General features: G+C 34.9%; 1 protein-coding gene across 1 annotated transcript; it reads left to right on the top strand.

Annotated features, from left to right (window-relative positions):
* The first annotated feature begins 252 nt into the window (after window positions 1-252).
* Window positions 253-16,404, top strand: LOC103510368 (syntaxin-binding protein 5-like). Its single transcript, XM_008475020.3, has 9 exons — window positions 253-875; window positions 1,641-1,823; window positions 3,670-3,804; window positions 4,065-4,128; window positions 5,875-6,082; window positions 6,373-6,448; window positions 12,884-13,038; window positions 14,193-14,487; window positions 15,822-16,404. The coding sequence occupies exons 1-9, from the start codon at window positions 757-759 to the stop codon at window positions 15,904-15,906; spliced, it is 1,320 nt and encodes a 439-aa protein (XP_008473242.1). The 5' UTR covers window positions 253-756; the 3' UTR covers window positions 15,907-16,404.
* The last annotated feature ends 319 nt before the right edge of the window (window positions 16,405-16,723 follow it).

Below are 16,723 nucleotides of genomic sequence, written 5' to 3' on the forward strand. Positions count from 1 at the left end.
AACTTTCTGTTATAAACATATTTACCTACTGTTTGTGAGATGACAGCAAATAATTGAAAAAGAAAAGAAAATCACATCGTACAAAAATTAAAAACAAACAGAGATCTAGAATTTTGATTTGTTTTACCAAGTGTTGTGTACACAACTTTGTTTGTTTACTTAAGTTATTAAATTTCTAATATTGGTAGTTAGTTTGAAAGTTTTCAACTTTTTTGCCTGAAAATGTGTTGACGGGGTTTGGAAAAGGATTTTCTAGCTGCTAGTGTTGAAGTAAATGAGGAGTTTAGGTAAATTTAATTCGAAAAACGTTATCGGAGTTGGGAAAAAGGTGAATTTAATTGAATATTGTATCTCTTCTCACCCATATTAGTCAAGGGACAGTTTTATCTCAGTTTATTCATTTATTGAGCCCGGAATAATACCCATTGGAAAAAAAAAATCTTGAGTGATTATCACACGACACACGATTCATAGAAGAATAAAAATAAAATTTTTGGCCTCTTGTAAATATCGACGAAAAAAATCTAAAAATCAAAACAAGTAGGTACTGTCGAACTCTTGAAGTTAAAATTTGAGGTGAATCCACTTTTCACACACTTTTTCGTGTTTACATCTCTTACCTTTTTACAAAATAGTGGCAAATAATCGACAAACCCTTCAACCATGGGCTAAAAATAATGTTGTAGAAATGAAATTAAGAAGCGTGGTTTTCTATGATGACTTGAAACATTTGAGTTGTTTGTTATTGATGTTAAAATGTTGTTTACTTTGTTGCAGACCTTCCGCCATGGGTTTCCATATCAGCCTACAGCGATCGCTTTCGATCCAATCCAGAAATTGTTAGCGATCGGAACCAAGACCGGATCCTTGCGATTGTATCCTTTACAAAACCATACAGTAAACATTACTGTTATAATCCCCAACGAGATAAAAAGAAAAGAAAGACGAACAAATAATGAATAATAAAGAAAATTAAGTTTGTCCTACATAAAATTCAACTTTGAATTCTCTTTTTTTACTGAGAAAAAATTCGAAAAGTTTTCTAGTAAATAATGTCCCCGAGTTACTTAAATCGCATCATTTCAAAACTTTCACATACCACTGTCTCTATACAGGGTGTTGCAAAGGGCGTTGGTAAGATAAATACCAATTGAAATAATTCAAACATTTTGATTTGCATTGAGCTGATGACAGGACTTGATTATAAATTATAAGGCTTGGTTTCACCAATATCATTTGCGATATCAACAACTGAAGATTTCGTGTTTTGATTTGTTAGACAACTTTTTGTTATGATGAGTTAAATGTTTCTGATTGAAACATTTCTAGTAGGTAGCTATGTTTGCCAAAATTTTCAGTTAGTAGAATCTCCAAGTAAGCTGACGAAACCCATTATTAGATATATAATCCTCAGTTTCAGTATACCCTAGCAGTATTTTCTACACATCCTGCACTTTTTCAACGGTCGAAACGGGCCACATATTCTCGTTATCTGAAATAAATGAGCTTTATCGTTTCTCCTATGGCTATCTCACGGACATGGAAAGTAAGTTAGTATCGTATCGTTGCTTTTATCGCCATTTTTAGTACCCGAGAATGTCCTTTTGTAGAGAATTCCTTAGCCAATTATCGTTCCTCAGATTGGGAAGGCCGGGGGTAGATGCACATGTTCGTCATGAAACAGATGCAGCGGTCATACAGATGCAATTCCTCACCAATGAGGGTGCACTCATCACTGCAACTGCGGACGACTCGTTGCATCTCTGGAATTTCAGACAGAAACGACCCGAAATCGTGCACAGTCTCAAATTTCAGCGTGAAAGGTAAGTTTGTGGTTCCATTCTATTAATTTTATTTATTTAACAGAAGTGGTTTTCCCAAGTCAACTTCTACGTTTATTATTCGCCAAGTATTGATTGAGTTCCAGTTCCATTTGTATCCGTAACCGAGGAGACTGAGGTTTGAAAGTTTGAATACCAGTTGCCACATTAAACATTGATTCAGGGAGATGGCCGTTTGCAATGCAATGTTAAACAAGATAATTTTCCTTTTCCTTTTTAGTCGTTGAGTTTAACAACTGACCACCAAGTTACTGCTTAGATTGGTTATCACTAGCACTCAGTAGTTCGTAGTTACTCTACTTATTCTGATCTTGAGCTAGTCTCTTCATTTGAACGCAATTCTGACAATCCATATTTCTTCAAACTCTTTCGTGTCTCTATCGCGTTATAGAATAAAATGCATCTTATTTTTACTGCTAGCAATGCTAGCATATAACTGAAAAGTCCCTTTACAGCTGCAGTCTAGCCAAGTTCCTGTATATTTTGACAGTTTATGCGCTAAAGTTAAAGATATCTTTTATACACAAGTTGAAGGTATCTTTATCTTTTCTACACAAGCTGAAGACATCTTTCATACATAAGTAATTTTTATTTTATGTTTCTTATTATTAGTAGTAATCTTTAATTTTGTAGTTTATTTCAGTCCATTTCCGTGTTTTCTTGTTTAAAGGTACATGTTTGTATCCAGTTGTGTTTATTCAGGTTTTCATCTTGGCCTCGTCTCTTTCTGTTTCTATTAGACTTTGTTCATTTCCATGGGTTATGGGTACTGGGTAGTGTTTCATTATTCATTCTTCTTAAGTATCCGCACTATCTGGCATCTGCACACCTGAGTCTTCCTTCTCTACGTCATCTTTTCTTCCAGACATTCTCTTTAGTCTGCTCCTATTTAATTATTTTTAATCCTGTCTCTTCTCTTATTTTGCTCATCATACACTTCTAACATCGTTTTACTTGCTCAACGGAATATTTTCATTCTCTCTCGTAGATAGGTACTTTGTAACCCAGATTCCTTGGTAAAGCGCTTACCGCTATTGATCCTTTGGTGAACATGTCCGATAGAAGTTTTGCCTAGATTTTGGTAAACATGTGGTTTCATGATTGTTCTACGTTCACGTAATGAAAGTTTCTCCTCGATATAAATTGAGAAACAATAAGGGATAGATTGTGGAGAAGCTGAAGGAGAAGGAGATGGTAACATGATTGATGTCTATGTCAACAATGACAGTTTTAATATTATAGATTAGTCCTCTATCCTAAAGTCATTTTCTGCTTTTCCGTCAGGCTAAGGTTTCTCAGTAGTCTGATTTGATTAGTTTGATGCTGATGTGAGGAGATGCTTCACAAAATTTCCACTTCCAACTTTCAATATATCGCCAACATGAAAACATGTCGAGCGCATTATTTATTATAAGCTGTAATAGAACTACCCATTCTACTTGTCAAACGAAAAAGCTACCATATTTTATATTCTGCTTTATCTGCGAGTTTTTACTTTGGTGGCCAACAAAAAACCCCTTGACACTTTTGTTGTCAAAATAACGTACCAATTTAGCTGTCATATACAAAATTATGAAACTTGTTGCCAAGAATTTGAAATATTCATATACTGTTAAAAAACATTGTTGAATATACAAGTTGCCTTTTTTATGTATTTACATTTTATCAACATCTGTTTTTATGTTTCTATCTAATGTAGTGTATTTTAATGAGCTCCTCTCTTGTTTTTCTTATGTATTTACATTTTATCAACATCTGTTTTTATGTTTCTATCTAATGTAGTGTATTTTAATGAGCTCCTCTCTTGTTTTTCTTTTCCTCGCAACAGGATCACTTATATTCATCTTCCACTTCAAAGCAAATGGCTGTATGTTGGAACGGAGAAGGGCAATATTCATGTTGTGAACATCGAGTCATTCACACTCTCTGGTTATATTATCAACTGGAACAAAGCAATAGATGTGTAAGTAATAGGTGGTAGGTGTCGGGACTCAGGATGAAAGGGAATATCTGGCCGGGATAGAAGCTTCAGATGTGTAATGGCTTTTACAACACATGACTTAGCCTACACCGGGATACTATACGAGTATGTTGGATTATTATTTTTCCCTTTTTAAAAAATGCAACATTTTAATTGTAATTGTAACAAGATCTAGTGAGTGAATAGTGAAATTGCCCAAAAAGCCACTGTTTGACAAATGAACGATTTTGGTTTGTTCACAGTTGTATGAAAACGCACCCTGGACCTATTATACATTTAAGTGATAACCCCTTAGACCCCAGCAAGGTAAGATTAAGCCACTTTAAAAATTAGTTAAAACCCAGATTTGTACCTTCTTTTGCCTAATACCTACTTGCAATAAATAAGACTGTAGTACCATAGGTATTCATTACTGAATTCTATTTAAAAATGTTGACAATTTTGTGTCTTCTTATTGTAGCTGATTTTTTCAGTGTGTTTTTGGGGATACGCAGTATCTGTGACTTTTGTTTGAAGTTTACCTACCAGACATGTTATCCAGGCATAGATATATATTACCATTATCAACATACATATAAAACTTATATGCTCTATTCAAAAGAGAGAAAATGGATGATAAAAATATCTGTTGTGAACATCACACAACTTTCTGTTATAAACATATTTACCTACTGTTTGTGAGATGACAGCAAATAATTGAAAAAGAAAAGAAAATCACATCGTACAAAAATTAAAAACAAACAGAGATCTCAAGTTAAGTAAAACCATGTAACAAACATAACAGACGATGTTCTTGAAACAACTTTTTTTTTTTTTGTAATCAAGGGTTCTTAAAACGCATATTTCCTCGCATTTCCCGATTTTGAAAAATTTGATCGATCCCAATTCTTTCTTATTAATTTGCTACAGTTGACCTAGAGTTGGACCACATTATTTTTTTTACACTCGAAATACCGTTTGTTATACTATTTGCTATGTATTTCTTCAATAAACGAAGGCATAATTTTGCCAATAACAATATAGGTTCTGCAAATCTACATACGAGTACATAATGGTAATAGAAAGTAAGAAGTGACACGGTTGTGAAGTCGTCATTAAGGTAAATGATGAGAAAAGTTCAAACTCCCACGAGACGTATATTGTTCTCGAGAGCTCGTGATAAAGTTGGTTCCATTTTTCCAGAGCTACCTATCTGGAGAAAATAATGAAAATCGAGGATTGGATTTTAACACTTTGACTTTCAACTATACTTTTTAGCGAAGTTGGTCCGAATCTGTCATTCTGAAAATTCTGTGAGAGTTACTGGTCATAATGATGATGATATTTTTTGTGCCCTTAATTTAAACAAGGTTTCTGGCCATGATACAATTTCGTTAATTTGGTACATTGCATCATAATTATTTTACTTATTATTTGGTACTTTATTATTTTATTACCATTGTTTTCAAGTAGAACCTTTAGCTGTAGGTAGTGGATAAAAAAAATCAGGAGTATTCCTTTGAATATTTGAAAATCTAATCGGTATCCAAAGTTACAAATAGAATCCTTCATACTACCAGAATGGGAATAAAAAGTCTACACTCCCATCGTCTGTATAGTGTTTTCGTTGTATATCGTATAGGTACTTCAAAGTCTATTGAAAAGATCTTTTTAAAAGTTATATTGAAAGGATGAATTCATATTCACAAAACCCACACTTTTTCACCCTAAAAAAGTTCAATAATTTCTTTGAATGAATTGCAATCTTGATGCATTCTTATTTAGACTGCCAGAGTAAAGAGAACTATTTTTTATTAATGTATAAGAAGTTAAGCAAGGCATTTTATTTATAATGCTTTGAAATCTTCATGATGCATTATAATCCGATCAAACATATGAAGCCCAGTTTGACTGCCAGGGATAAAGGGGCTTTTCAGTCCTATATTCAGCCAGCACTTTGCGAGAAGAGCGATCGGCTATTTAAGCCTTATGTCACTGTGACCTGATTAGATCTTTTGTGAATTTTGGCCAGGATAATCAAGATATATTCCATTCTATTCCGTTGTGTTTCAGTTATTACTTGCGTACGAAACTGGCCTAGTTGTCCATTGGGACTTGAAGCTGAAGAGAGCCGAATTCCGATGGCAATGTAGTGAACCCATCAAGTCTGTATGTTGGCACTACGAAGGCAAGCAGTTCCTGTGCAGTCATACGGACGGAACCATCAGCACTTGGGCAGTCAGGCCTCTAGCCAAACCCGTTAGCGTAAATCAACCCCATAGTGAGTATCATTTTTGGTTCATTCTTTTCTTGTTCTTCAGCTGTAGCCGAATGGTGAAGACAGAATAAAGAAAATATATATTTTATTTATCTGTCATATTCTGCCATTCACTGCACTTTTGACGGGTGGGCGTTATCTTCTTTTATTCTGCTCCTCTTTGTTCCACAAACTTTACTGAACTTTTTCCCAATTTTTTTTTCTACTCCTCCATATTCTCCAATTAGCTTCTTCCCTTCTCTAAGAGTTTTTTTTTTTTTTTTTTTTTTTTTTTTTTATTATTTCTGTTTCAGTTAAAACAAATAAGGATGGAAAGTTGGAGCAATGTAAACCGATTCAAAAAGTGGAGTGGAAACATTCTAGATCTGGGTAAGTGAATATTATCATTATTTTATCTCGCCCAACAATTTGCAAAGAACTTTGAAAGTCGGTTTGTGTGAATTTTATAAGGGGCGTGGGTAACGTCAGCTCTGGTATTTTTCATCGGACGGTTGTTTCAAGAACATCGTCTGTTATGTTTGTTACATGGTTTTACTTAACTTGAGATCTCTGTTTGTTTTTAATTTTTGTACGATGTGATTTTCTTTTCTTTTTCAATTATTTGCTGTCATCTCACAAACAGTAGGTAAATATGTTTATAACAGAAAGTTGTGTGATGTTCACAACAGATATTTTTATCATCCATTTTCTCTCTTTTGAATAGAGCATATAAGTTTTGTATGTATGTTGATAATGGTAATATATATCTATGCCTGGATAACATGTCTGGTAGGTAAACTTCAAACAAAAGTCACAGATACTGCGTATTTTTAATTTTTGTACGATGTGATTTTCTTTTCTTTTTCAATTATTTGCTGTCATCTCACAAACAGTAGGTAAATATGTTTATAACAGAAAGTTGTGTGATGTTCACAACAGATATTTTTATCATCCATTTTCTCTCTTTTGAATAGAGCATATAAGTTTTATATGTATGTATTTTTCATAACACATATGAAATCTTGTTCGGTAGAAACTATTAGAGACTTATCAGAGACATCATTTCTACTCCATCTTCACCACTAAGCCTATAAAACTAGCGCCAAAAGCTCATAAAAATGAGCTTTGTGAAAATTCAATTGCAGGAGATATTAGAACTAAACGAGAGACTACCGCTAAGCTAGGATCATAAAATCATAACTACCCTCTAGAAAACACTAAACTGGCTAGTATTTATTGGGCGTACCTAATGAGCGCAGAGCTGATTTCTAAAAAGCAACTTTACAACTTTGTACTTCTCATTTTGCAAAATTTTGACGAAACAACAACTATTATAATGGATCTATGGCTTCAAAGGCTTTTCTTCTGTATAACTTTTGCGAAATGTATAGTATAAAGTTTTAGATGGAACGTGGGCTAGGTACGAGTACATAGTGGGGATAAACTGAAGACATTGTGAATGTAAATATTTATGTTGCTCAAAAGACCCATACCTAACCGAAGCGAAGATCTGGGGAATATCCCATAACCATAAAGAAATTCGCACTTTACATCTTACACTTCGCAAAAGTTATCATATCACGTAATATTATACGTCATAACACTCATAAGAACGTCAAATAGAGAAGAGTGGAGAGCTTCTTACCAATCTTAGGATTGATTTTCATGATGATGAACACTCATAACGATTGTTATGACGAGATGTTGAAATTGTGCTAAATGTGAAGTGCAAAGTTGTAATGTTGCTTCCAAGAACTTAGCCCTCCTAGGTTGTAATAAAATTGTAAAGTTAGCTAAAGCTATGAATGCATGTGTACCTGCATTTCTGTGTAGTTTTCACAGTTCCTTTTTGGCTGGATTTAATAAAAGATTTTATTTGCAATAAGCAATAAAATATTACTAATAGAATAGAAGATTAAATGGAAATTATCGTATTTCAATGCTTATTGGTTGATTGCTTGATTTCCTAGCAAAAAGGATTACGGTCCCTTTTAAGATGTATTTTTAGTTTGGTGCTCAATCAAGCGTAACATGTACAGCTTGAGATGACCTCAATCCAATAATCCCAGCAAGGATTGATCGATCAGACACAATCCTTGTGTGGAGGTTTTCCGATTGAAAGTTTTCCTTCTTAACGTGGAAAACAAATGAATGAGACGAGACGAGAGAGGAAAACTTTAAATTAATGACGATAAAAAAGAAAAGTTTCTAACATATGACCATTATTTCTTCTAGCCCTTTGACAAGAGTTGGCAAGACTTTAGTTTGCACTGGCAAAAATATTAGTAATCCTCAATGAGTTGAACTTTAAAATATGAAACTTGTGATTCAGTCAACTAATCAAACTAATGACTCATTCAGAAAAACGGTCCCAAAGTTTCTAATCGATTCCAAGTCTAATGAGCAAATTTTCAAGTGTTGATTTTTTTATTTTTTTTTTTTTTTTTGAGAAATTTCATCAAAATCGGACACCCCGTTTCAGAGTTATTTCAGAAAAAGTAAAAGAACTAAATCCAAAATCTTCAGTTAAAACCTCAAAACTCAAATCATCCATTAAAAAAATAAAAGTAAAAAAAACTTTACCGTATTACTTTCAATACGGATGAAACAGCTGCTATTCTGGACTAAATGTCTGTTTTTTAAAGCATGCCCATTGCGTACAATGCCCCCCTTCAGATGGGCGAGAATAGAATATCTAACTCTCCATTTAGCTGGGCAGCTGGGTCAACACAAGAGCACCAAAAAAATAGTACCTAGTAACCCGATGACATTTTTTAATTAAATTTGGAGAGCAATTTTTACTCTCATTAATCCTAAAACCCTGTAAAAATTGAATTAATAAAACCTCGTTAAAAAATATGAAAATCATCTCATGAAAGTCTCGAACCAAGGACCATGAGTACCGTACATCCGTACAAGTGACGAAATTCCTCCACCTTCCTTTCTCTCCCCCTAGCAATGCCATCCCAACTCCTATTCTCAAGTTGAGATTACTACTATCAATCATAATGTCTGGATACTTTGTTTCCACACAAATGGGAGGGAAAGCGGGTGACAGATGATATTCCTCTTTATCTAGTCGAGAGAGAAGGAAGAAGAGAGCTGGGGAGAGTGATAGAAGGAAGAGCATAGCTCAGGGGAGTGATGGAAGGAAGAGCATAGCTCAGGGGAGTGATGGAAGGAAGAGTATAGCTCAGGGGAGTGATAACAATAAAATTCTAACTAAAGGAGATGGGCCTAACGGAGATTCGCTAAATCGGCTTCGAAAATGACAAAAATCCGATACCTAGGGGCAGAAAATATTCATGGATTATTCGACAGACATTGGTCATGAAAATACTAAATTATCAACTGCAAGGAGGATACATGATAATTGATAACATGGACATTTTTATTTTCGCGGAATTACAATGCAGAGTGCAGCACACATTGTTAAATATTAGGACCTCGTTTAGTACGACACTTGGTGCTTTATTTGCGAAACTCCCAAACAGTGGGAGAGTTTATAGTAAAATCCCTTTTGCCTACTCTTTACCTCCCTCTACTGTCTCCGCACGGGGAAATGTATTTTGTTTTTCAATACAGAATTTCCTTTTTATTGAAAAGTTTAATGCACAGAAGCACATATATTTTCCTTTTTTCTTTCCTCTTTTTATTATGATAAACATTATGAGGCATTTTCATAAAGTAAAAAATACCGAAAGCAAAGTAAGTAGGTACCTACTACGTATACTTTACAGGGAAATTTCTTCTAAAGGTATTTCACAGAAACCTGTTAGACGTAGGTATAAAAAATGTTTATGTTGGAATTTATAATGTGAAGCTAGGTAGGTGTTTTTTCAGCGCTACGAGAAAAATTAATTCTTTAGAACTTTCCCTCTAGTTGTTATATTGCTAGAGAGAGGCGAATAGGTATTTTTATATTATGTACCTCTATTCTTAATGTATTTTTTTTTTTTTTTTTTTTTTTTTTTTTTTTAATTATTTGGTTTGGGGCCAATGATGGAAGGTAGAGCATAGCTCAGGGGAGTGATGGAAGGAAGAGCATAGCTCAGGAGTGATGGAAGGAAGAGCATAGCTCAGGGGAGTGTGATGGAAGGAAGAGCATAGCTCAGGGGAGTGATGGAAGGAAGAGCATAACTCAGGGGAGTGATAGAAGGAAGAGCATAGCTCAGGGGAGTGATGGAAGGAAGAGCATAGCTCCGGGGAATGGATAGAAGGTACAAGGAGGTGATAGCTGAAAGGAGGAAGGTGTAGAGTAGAGGAGAAACACAGGGGATGATGGGGTTTTGAAACTTTTTTCCAGCCGCAACCCCATTGGGAGGGAGAACGTCATTACTTTACGTCTCGCTGCCTCCCTCCCCAACTCTCCTCCCCCTCCTTCTCCTCCTCCGTTCCAATCTATTTCCAGTGAAATACATTTCCCATAAGAGCCCCTGTTAAAATATCCTCTTAGATACACAGTTAAAATAGTTCAGGCTATGATAAATTAACTTTTCATTAATATATCTTAGCGCTGGCTTGGCAGATTTGATCATTAGATAAACTCATGCGAGAAAACCCATCTTTTCCTGAAGGCATGGTGGTTGCGCGAATGAAACTCTAGGGGTTGAGTTTATAAAAAGAGTAGAAAAAAAGTTACCCAGTAACCTTAGATTACTTTTTTTTCCGAGAAGGCACTTTTACACTTTTCAATGATTTTATTTTTATTTTAATGGGATGAAATGCTCGATTTATTGCTTTTTTATTGGCGAAGCTCTAGAATCCATTACGAACGACTTTCTACCTACACAAACTGGAGAGAGAGAGAGAGGAATGATGATGGTTTTCATGAAATGGGTTGGCTAGTCATCGCCATCGACACCGGGGATGAAAATGACATTCGTTAATTCCAAATTAATTATAAAGAAATAAAATAACTTCCTTCAAATTGTGGCTAAGAGAATTTTTTATTATTATTACTTTTTTTTAAATTGGGATTATCGACTTAACCTGCTTAAAGCTTAAAGAAGTTCCATTTGTGGTGATGATACTGCACTTGACAGTTCAGTTGTTCAAAATACAGTTTGTTTACGTGGCAATAGAAAATTTTGCACATGTTTGGTCCATTCTAAATATTGTTTTCCTCAATCCGATTAAGTCCTACAGTTCACTCAACTACATTACACCGTACATGAAATTACATAGAAAAAAGGTCGACGAAGGAATTTCATTCGACTTCCTGGCATGAAATTGTGTAACATAATTTGTTTTTCTATTGACAATTTCCTACACGGAAAATTTTATCGTTTTCCTCACAAGGAGTCGCAATGTGTTATTGTAACCTTAGAATACAAGTATCACCGTGTGACAGATGAAATCGTGTTTGAGCAAATTATGATAAGATTATACATTTTTTTTTCTAGCGAGACATTCGTTTGTTTTTTACTCGGTACCATCTGTGATAAGAAATAGACCGAACAAGTTTTGTGATCGTAGAAACAAGACCGATAGTACCATTTCTTTCATAATACAATTATACACAATACAGAATTGTATGACTATGTGCGAGAGCTTAATCATAAAAAAATCTGGTGTGAACATCACACGACTTTCCTTATCCTATTGAATAGTGCTTATTTGTGTGTTCTGTTGTAACATTTACAATATCTCTAACCGTTTGGTCGCTATAGCTGAAACCCGCCAAAATGTTTTTTACTCGGTACCATCTGTGATAAGCAATAGACCGAACAAGTTTTGTGATCGTAGAAACAAGACCGATAGTACCATTTCTTTCATAATACAATTATTATACACAATACAGAATTGTATGACTATGTGCGAGAGCTTAATCATAAAAAAAAAATCTGGTGTGAACATCACACGACTTTCCTTACCCTATTGAATAGTGCTTATTTGTGTGTTCTGTTGTAACATTTACAATATCTCTAACCGTTTGGTCGCTATAGCTGAAACCCGCCAAAAAGCGGTCGAAACCCGCCAAAAAGCGGTCAAAATACCGCCAACCGCAGCACCTACCTATTTAAACCAAACATTTTGTGTTACATCCTTGTCACATTTGTGAACTACATACCAAATTTCAAGTCTTTAGCCTTTAGCTTATACCGTTCCAAAGATATTAAATTACATCGAAAACCGCCAAAAAGCGGTAAAATGCCGCCAAGCGTTGCACCGATCTTCGCATCCTTGTCACATTTGACATCTACATAACAAATTTCAAGTCTCTAGCTCTTACCGTTCTCGAGATATTTTGTTTACAGACAGACGAAAGTTGGAGCAATGTAAACCGATTCAAAAAGTGGAGTGGAAACATTCTAGATCTGGGTAAGTGAATATTATCATTATTTTATCTCGCCCAACAATTTGCAAAGAACTTTGAAAGTCGGTTTGTGTGAATTTTATAAGGGGCGTGGGTAACGTCAGCTCTGGTATTTTTCATCGGACGATTTTATCAGCGTGAAGTGATGTATTTTGGTGCAGTTGCAGCGGTTAAAAAACCAGTAAAAAATAGAAAGTAATGAAGTAATAAAGTCAGATAGAATTAGCATTAGACACAAAGTAATGAAGAGGTTTTGACTACTGACCCGTTTTCAAACTTCAGGATATGTAGGAAGGTAATTTGTAAGATTAAAGTTCGAAATTTAATTAATTCCTTATATGTACATAATATACTTCTTCTTTGACTGCACCTTTTCCCAATTTTATTTGGGGTTAGCCTCTTTTATCCTACCTCTCCATATCGTTTTATCTAACGCTTCCTCCCTTCTTTTTTCTCAAGTCTACCATTCTTTTGTAATGTCTATTTCTCGTCTATTTTGTTTACAGTGAAGGCTTTGTGATATTTTCTGGTGGTCTCACCTACGATAAGGCAGGTAGAAGTCCCAGCATTTCTGTGATGCATAATAAAACCACTACTGTGTTGGAAATGGAGCATAACGTTGTTGACTTTGTCACGCTCTGTGAAAGCCCCTACATCTGTGGTAAGTGTACAATTTTCATTCTCTTGAAACACCTCCTTTTCTTTCTCCAAGAGTCATGTATTCCAATAATGTAGAAGAACTTGAAAATAGTCATTAAATTTACTATTAGTATTTTCCTTAAGGATATTTTAGTAAGGCGTGTTATCAGCGTAATGATAATGACATATTATTTATCAATAAAAATTCACAGGGTGGGAAAAAAAGTAAGGTTTGATTAGTGCCCTATTCATTTGGAATATTACATTGTTACAATATTATTTGACGAAATATTTTAACAAGGAAAGTTAGTTTGAACCCCTTGGAATTTAAATCAGTGTCTAACTGATTTAAAATCGAAATATCCAGAGTGCAGGATGATTTCTAACTTTGGGAATCAAATTCAAGACGCTCTGAACAGAAAATAGACGCTTTGACAACCATAGTTCTTAAAGTCTTAGTTCCGGAAGTGGAAAACCTTTCCCAATAGTTTCTAGGTTAGGTCCGTCCGAAAGTAAAATATTGTTTTCTCTTATTGTTGGGTCAGTACAAGTGATAGTTATGTGACTATTAATGACCAATATACCCGCATCCTATTAATGTAGGTCATGCAGAACGGTCGTTCTATTACGTCAAAAAGTGGAAATAGAGAGCCTGTACACATGTAAAATGTTATCAAGTTTTTTCAGAGCATTGTGTTTTTGATGTTTACCTATGTACGAGTAGTCCCATAAATTCAACATTTCGTGTCGAAAAAAAAATCACAATTATTGCAATTTTGTTTACATGTCGAGATTTTTTTTTCTTCCCCCCCCCTCATATGGGCTTCATTTATATTTTTGCTTTTGATGGATTTAGTTGTGATATTATGTGTCCATACTTCAACATTTTCACTTTGTCAATTATGTCAGGATCTGTTTGATCAATATCAAAATATTGGTACGATATAAAAAATAAGGAAAGTAAAAAGGAATGTTGACTCTATTCATTACAATGTAGTTAGTTTTACTATCTAAAAACTCCTTAAGTTTGTAAAATCGTCCCCCCTCTGTGCGGTGATTTCAATTCACCCTTCTAGCTTCTTAGATCATAGCCCTCGCTGTATGATGCTTCCAGCTTCTAAAGCCTTTTCCCGTTGTGTGGTGCTTCTAAAACCGTCTCCCTCATGGTGGTTTCAGAAATGCAAGAACCGTACGCAATAGTAGTTCTATTACACAACGATCTCGTGGTGATCGATCTGCTGACACCCGGCTTCCCTTGTTTCGAGAACCCCTACCCGATGGATATACACGAATCCCCCGTCACCTGCTGTGTGTACCTAGCTGACTGCCCATCGGATCTGATTCCCGCGTTCTATTCGGTCGGAGCCCGGGGCGCGTCAAAACGGACCGGGTTCAGCGAGAAGGAGTGGCCTCTCAGCGGAGGAGAATGGAGCCCCACCTCGTGTAGCTACTATGAAGTCATACTCACTGGGTAAGTCAATTACCGTAATAGAGAAACAACTAGTTTTTTTTTAAGATTCGTTTTGATTCGTTCGTTCGTTTCGTTTTGATTCGTTCAAATAGATCAAGTGTAGATGTAATTATTAAAAAAAAAAAAAAAAAAAAAAAAAAAATGGGTTTCCCGTATTATCTATCAATAAATGGAAACTTAAATATTAAATTTATTAATTACTAAAGAGGTGCTCTATTAAACTGTTAGTATGATGGAACAACTTGTTCCAAGCTGATATTCTAAATAAAGCACTACTTATTAGACTTATATGTTTTATACTTCGAGTATCCTAGATCCGCCTACGGTAGAAAAATCTTCATATTCCCCCGATTGAAGTCTGTACTATCCTAACCACTTTATCTTTTCCAGGGGTTTGCTAACAGTGACTGAAGATATTTAGAGTGCAAACATAGCACCGTATTTATTCTCTCCTTGCTTTTCATGTTCATTCCTTGTAGATCTTTCATGTCTTATATCTCTTTTGGATCTAGGCGACTCCGAGATTTCCCCCGACTTTGAATTTGCCTCGTCTAGAACTTCAAGCATAGTGAAGACTGATTTTACGGATGTTACCAATAGCTGTGCCGATAAAAAGGTACGATTTTGTTGTTTTCATACTGGAGTATAATAATTTAATAATCATATTAACTTGCCATGTAAGACAGGTAGTCTTATTGACATTTTAGGTTAATATTTTCACTACGGATCGACTTCGATCGACGGCAACTGAGCCGACCACACTGCCTCGAAAACATATATTCACTTCATCGATCGACGGCCGTCGACTATGTTTTTAATAATTTTAAGCTATGTGTAGCTACAGCTTAACAATATCAGAATGCAATCTTATAACTGCAGTAAATTCAAAGGTGGGACAATTTCAGTAGGGAGTGGGAGTCATTTTTTAATATTTATTGAAGACAGAATTCTCACACAGTGGTCTTTTTCACCATTTCCGCCATTCTTATTTTAACCTTTAAATCTCAGCCAAGTTTTTCAGTCACGCTGAGCTTCAAGCTTAACCCATCTTTTGGGGCTGTTGCCCCTACACCTAAGCCTCAGAGTGGGCTTTTTGTGTATGACGCTAAGCCTTTGTTGTAACCCTGTTGTTTTTTGATTTAAGTGACGCTGAACTTTTGTTGTAACCATGTTGTATTGAGATTTCTTTCGCTCTGAGCTTTGGTTCAAACTCTGTTGTTTTAAGATTTAATTCAAGCTGAACCTTTATTCTAGGACTCGTAGATTCATATAAGCTTAACCCAACAATTTTTCAAGCCTCAGTAACCAATGTCCCTGTTGTTTTCGGATTTCAGTCATGCTGACGGCAGTGTCAAGTTCTGGGACGCCAGTGCCGGCAATCTCCAAGTCCTCTACAAGCTGAAGACACCATGGTTGTGAGTCTAGTAGAATTATTAACAATCGAATAGTTGGTGAAACTTGGAGTGTGATGATTTTTTGGGTAAGGTCATACATTTGTAACAAAGCAAGATAAAAGATACGAGTATTAATGGAATTCTAATTTTTGGAATTAATATTTTATTGTCGGAAATTTTATTGTTAATAATTACTGAACGAATTAGTAGGTAATAAAAAACCTGACTTCTTTAGAGACATGTACGTTAGCTTCAAAATATCCTATTTAGAATACATTCATACGATAATAGAAGTTTTGCTATTTATAAAACGCACAAAGAGACTTTACAAAAGGACGTATTCAACCCCTGTAGACAAAACATTTCGCAGACAAATCAAATCTATACAGCCTCTATGTTCTAATTATAACTAATTGAAAACTAACATTGTATATTACTTTTCATTTTTTACAATATAATCTTATTGATAAGTTATAGTTATTTTCAATATTTCAAGCTATCAGTAACTTTAGTAACTTCTGGCAACAAACTTAACCTGCATTGAGGAATGTTGATAAATATTTTGAGTTCAAATGAAATAAGCTAGAACATCCTACTTTTTTCTACAGCTTTGTTTGTTTTTTAGTTTTCTTTTTAATGTGATGTCAATGTTTTTGAACATAACACACCACATTAATTTTAACATAAAAACAGCCTCTATACATTCAAGTGTTCTATTCTCGTTCCAAGTTTGTACTATACTTTGTAGTACTTTGTCAGAAACCTGTTTGTAATCCAGGAAATTATATACAAAAGGTCGGATATTTACTTTAATTAACTTCTGTGAAATCATTCTTGAAAAT

The sequence above is a fragment of the Diaphorina citri genome, unplaced genomic scaffold, assembly GCF_000475195.1.
Source record: "Diaphorina citri unplaced genomic scaffold, Diaci psyllid genome assembly version 1.1 scaffold590, whole genome shotgun sequence".
Lineage (NCBI taxonomy): Eukaryota > Metazoa > Arthropoda > Insecta > Hemiptera > Psyllidae > Diaphorina > Diaphorina citri.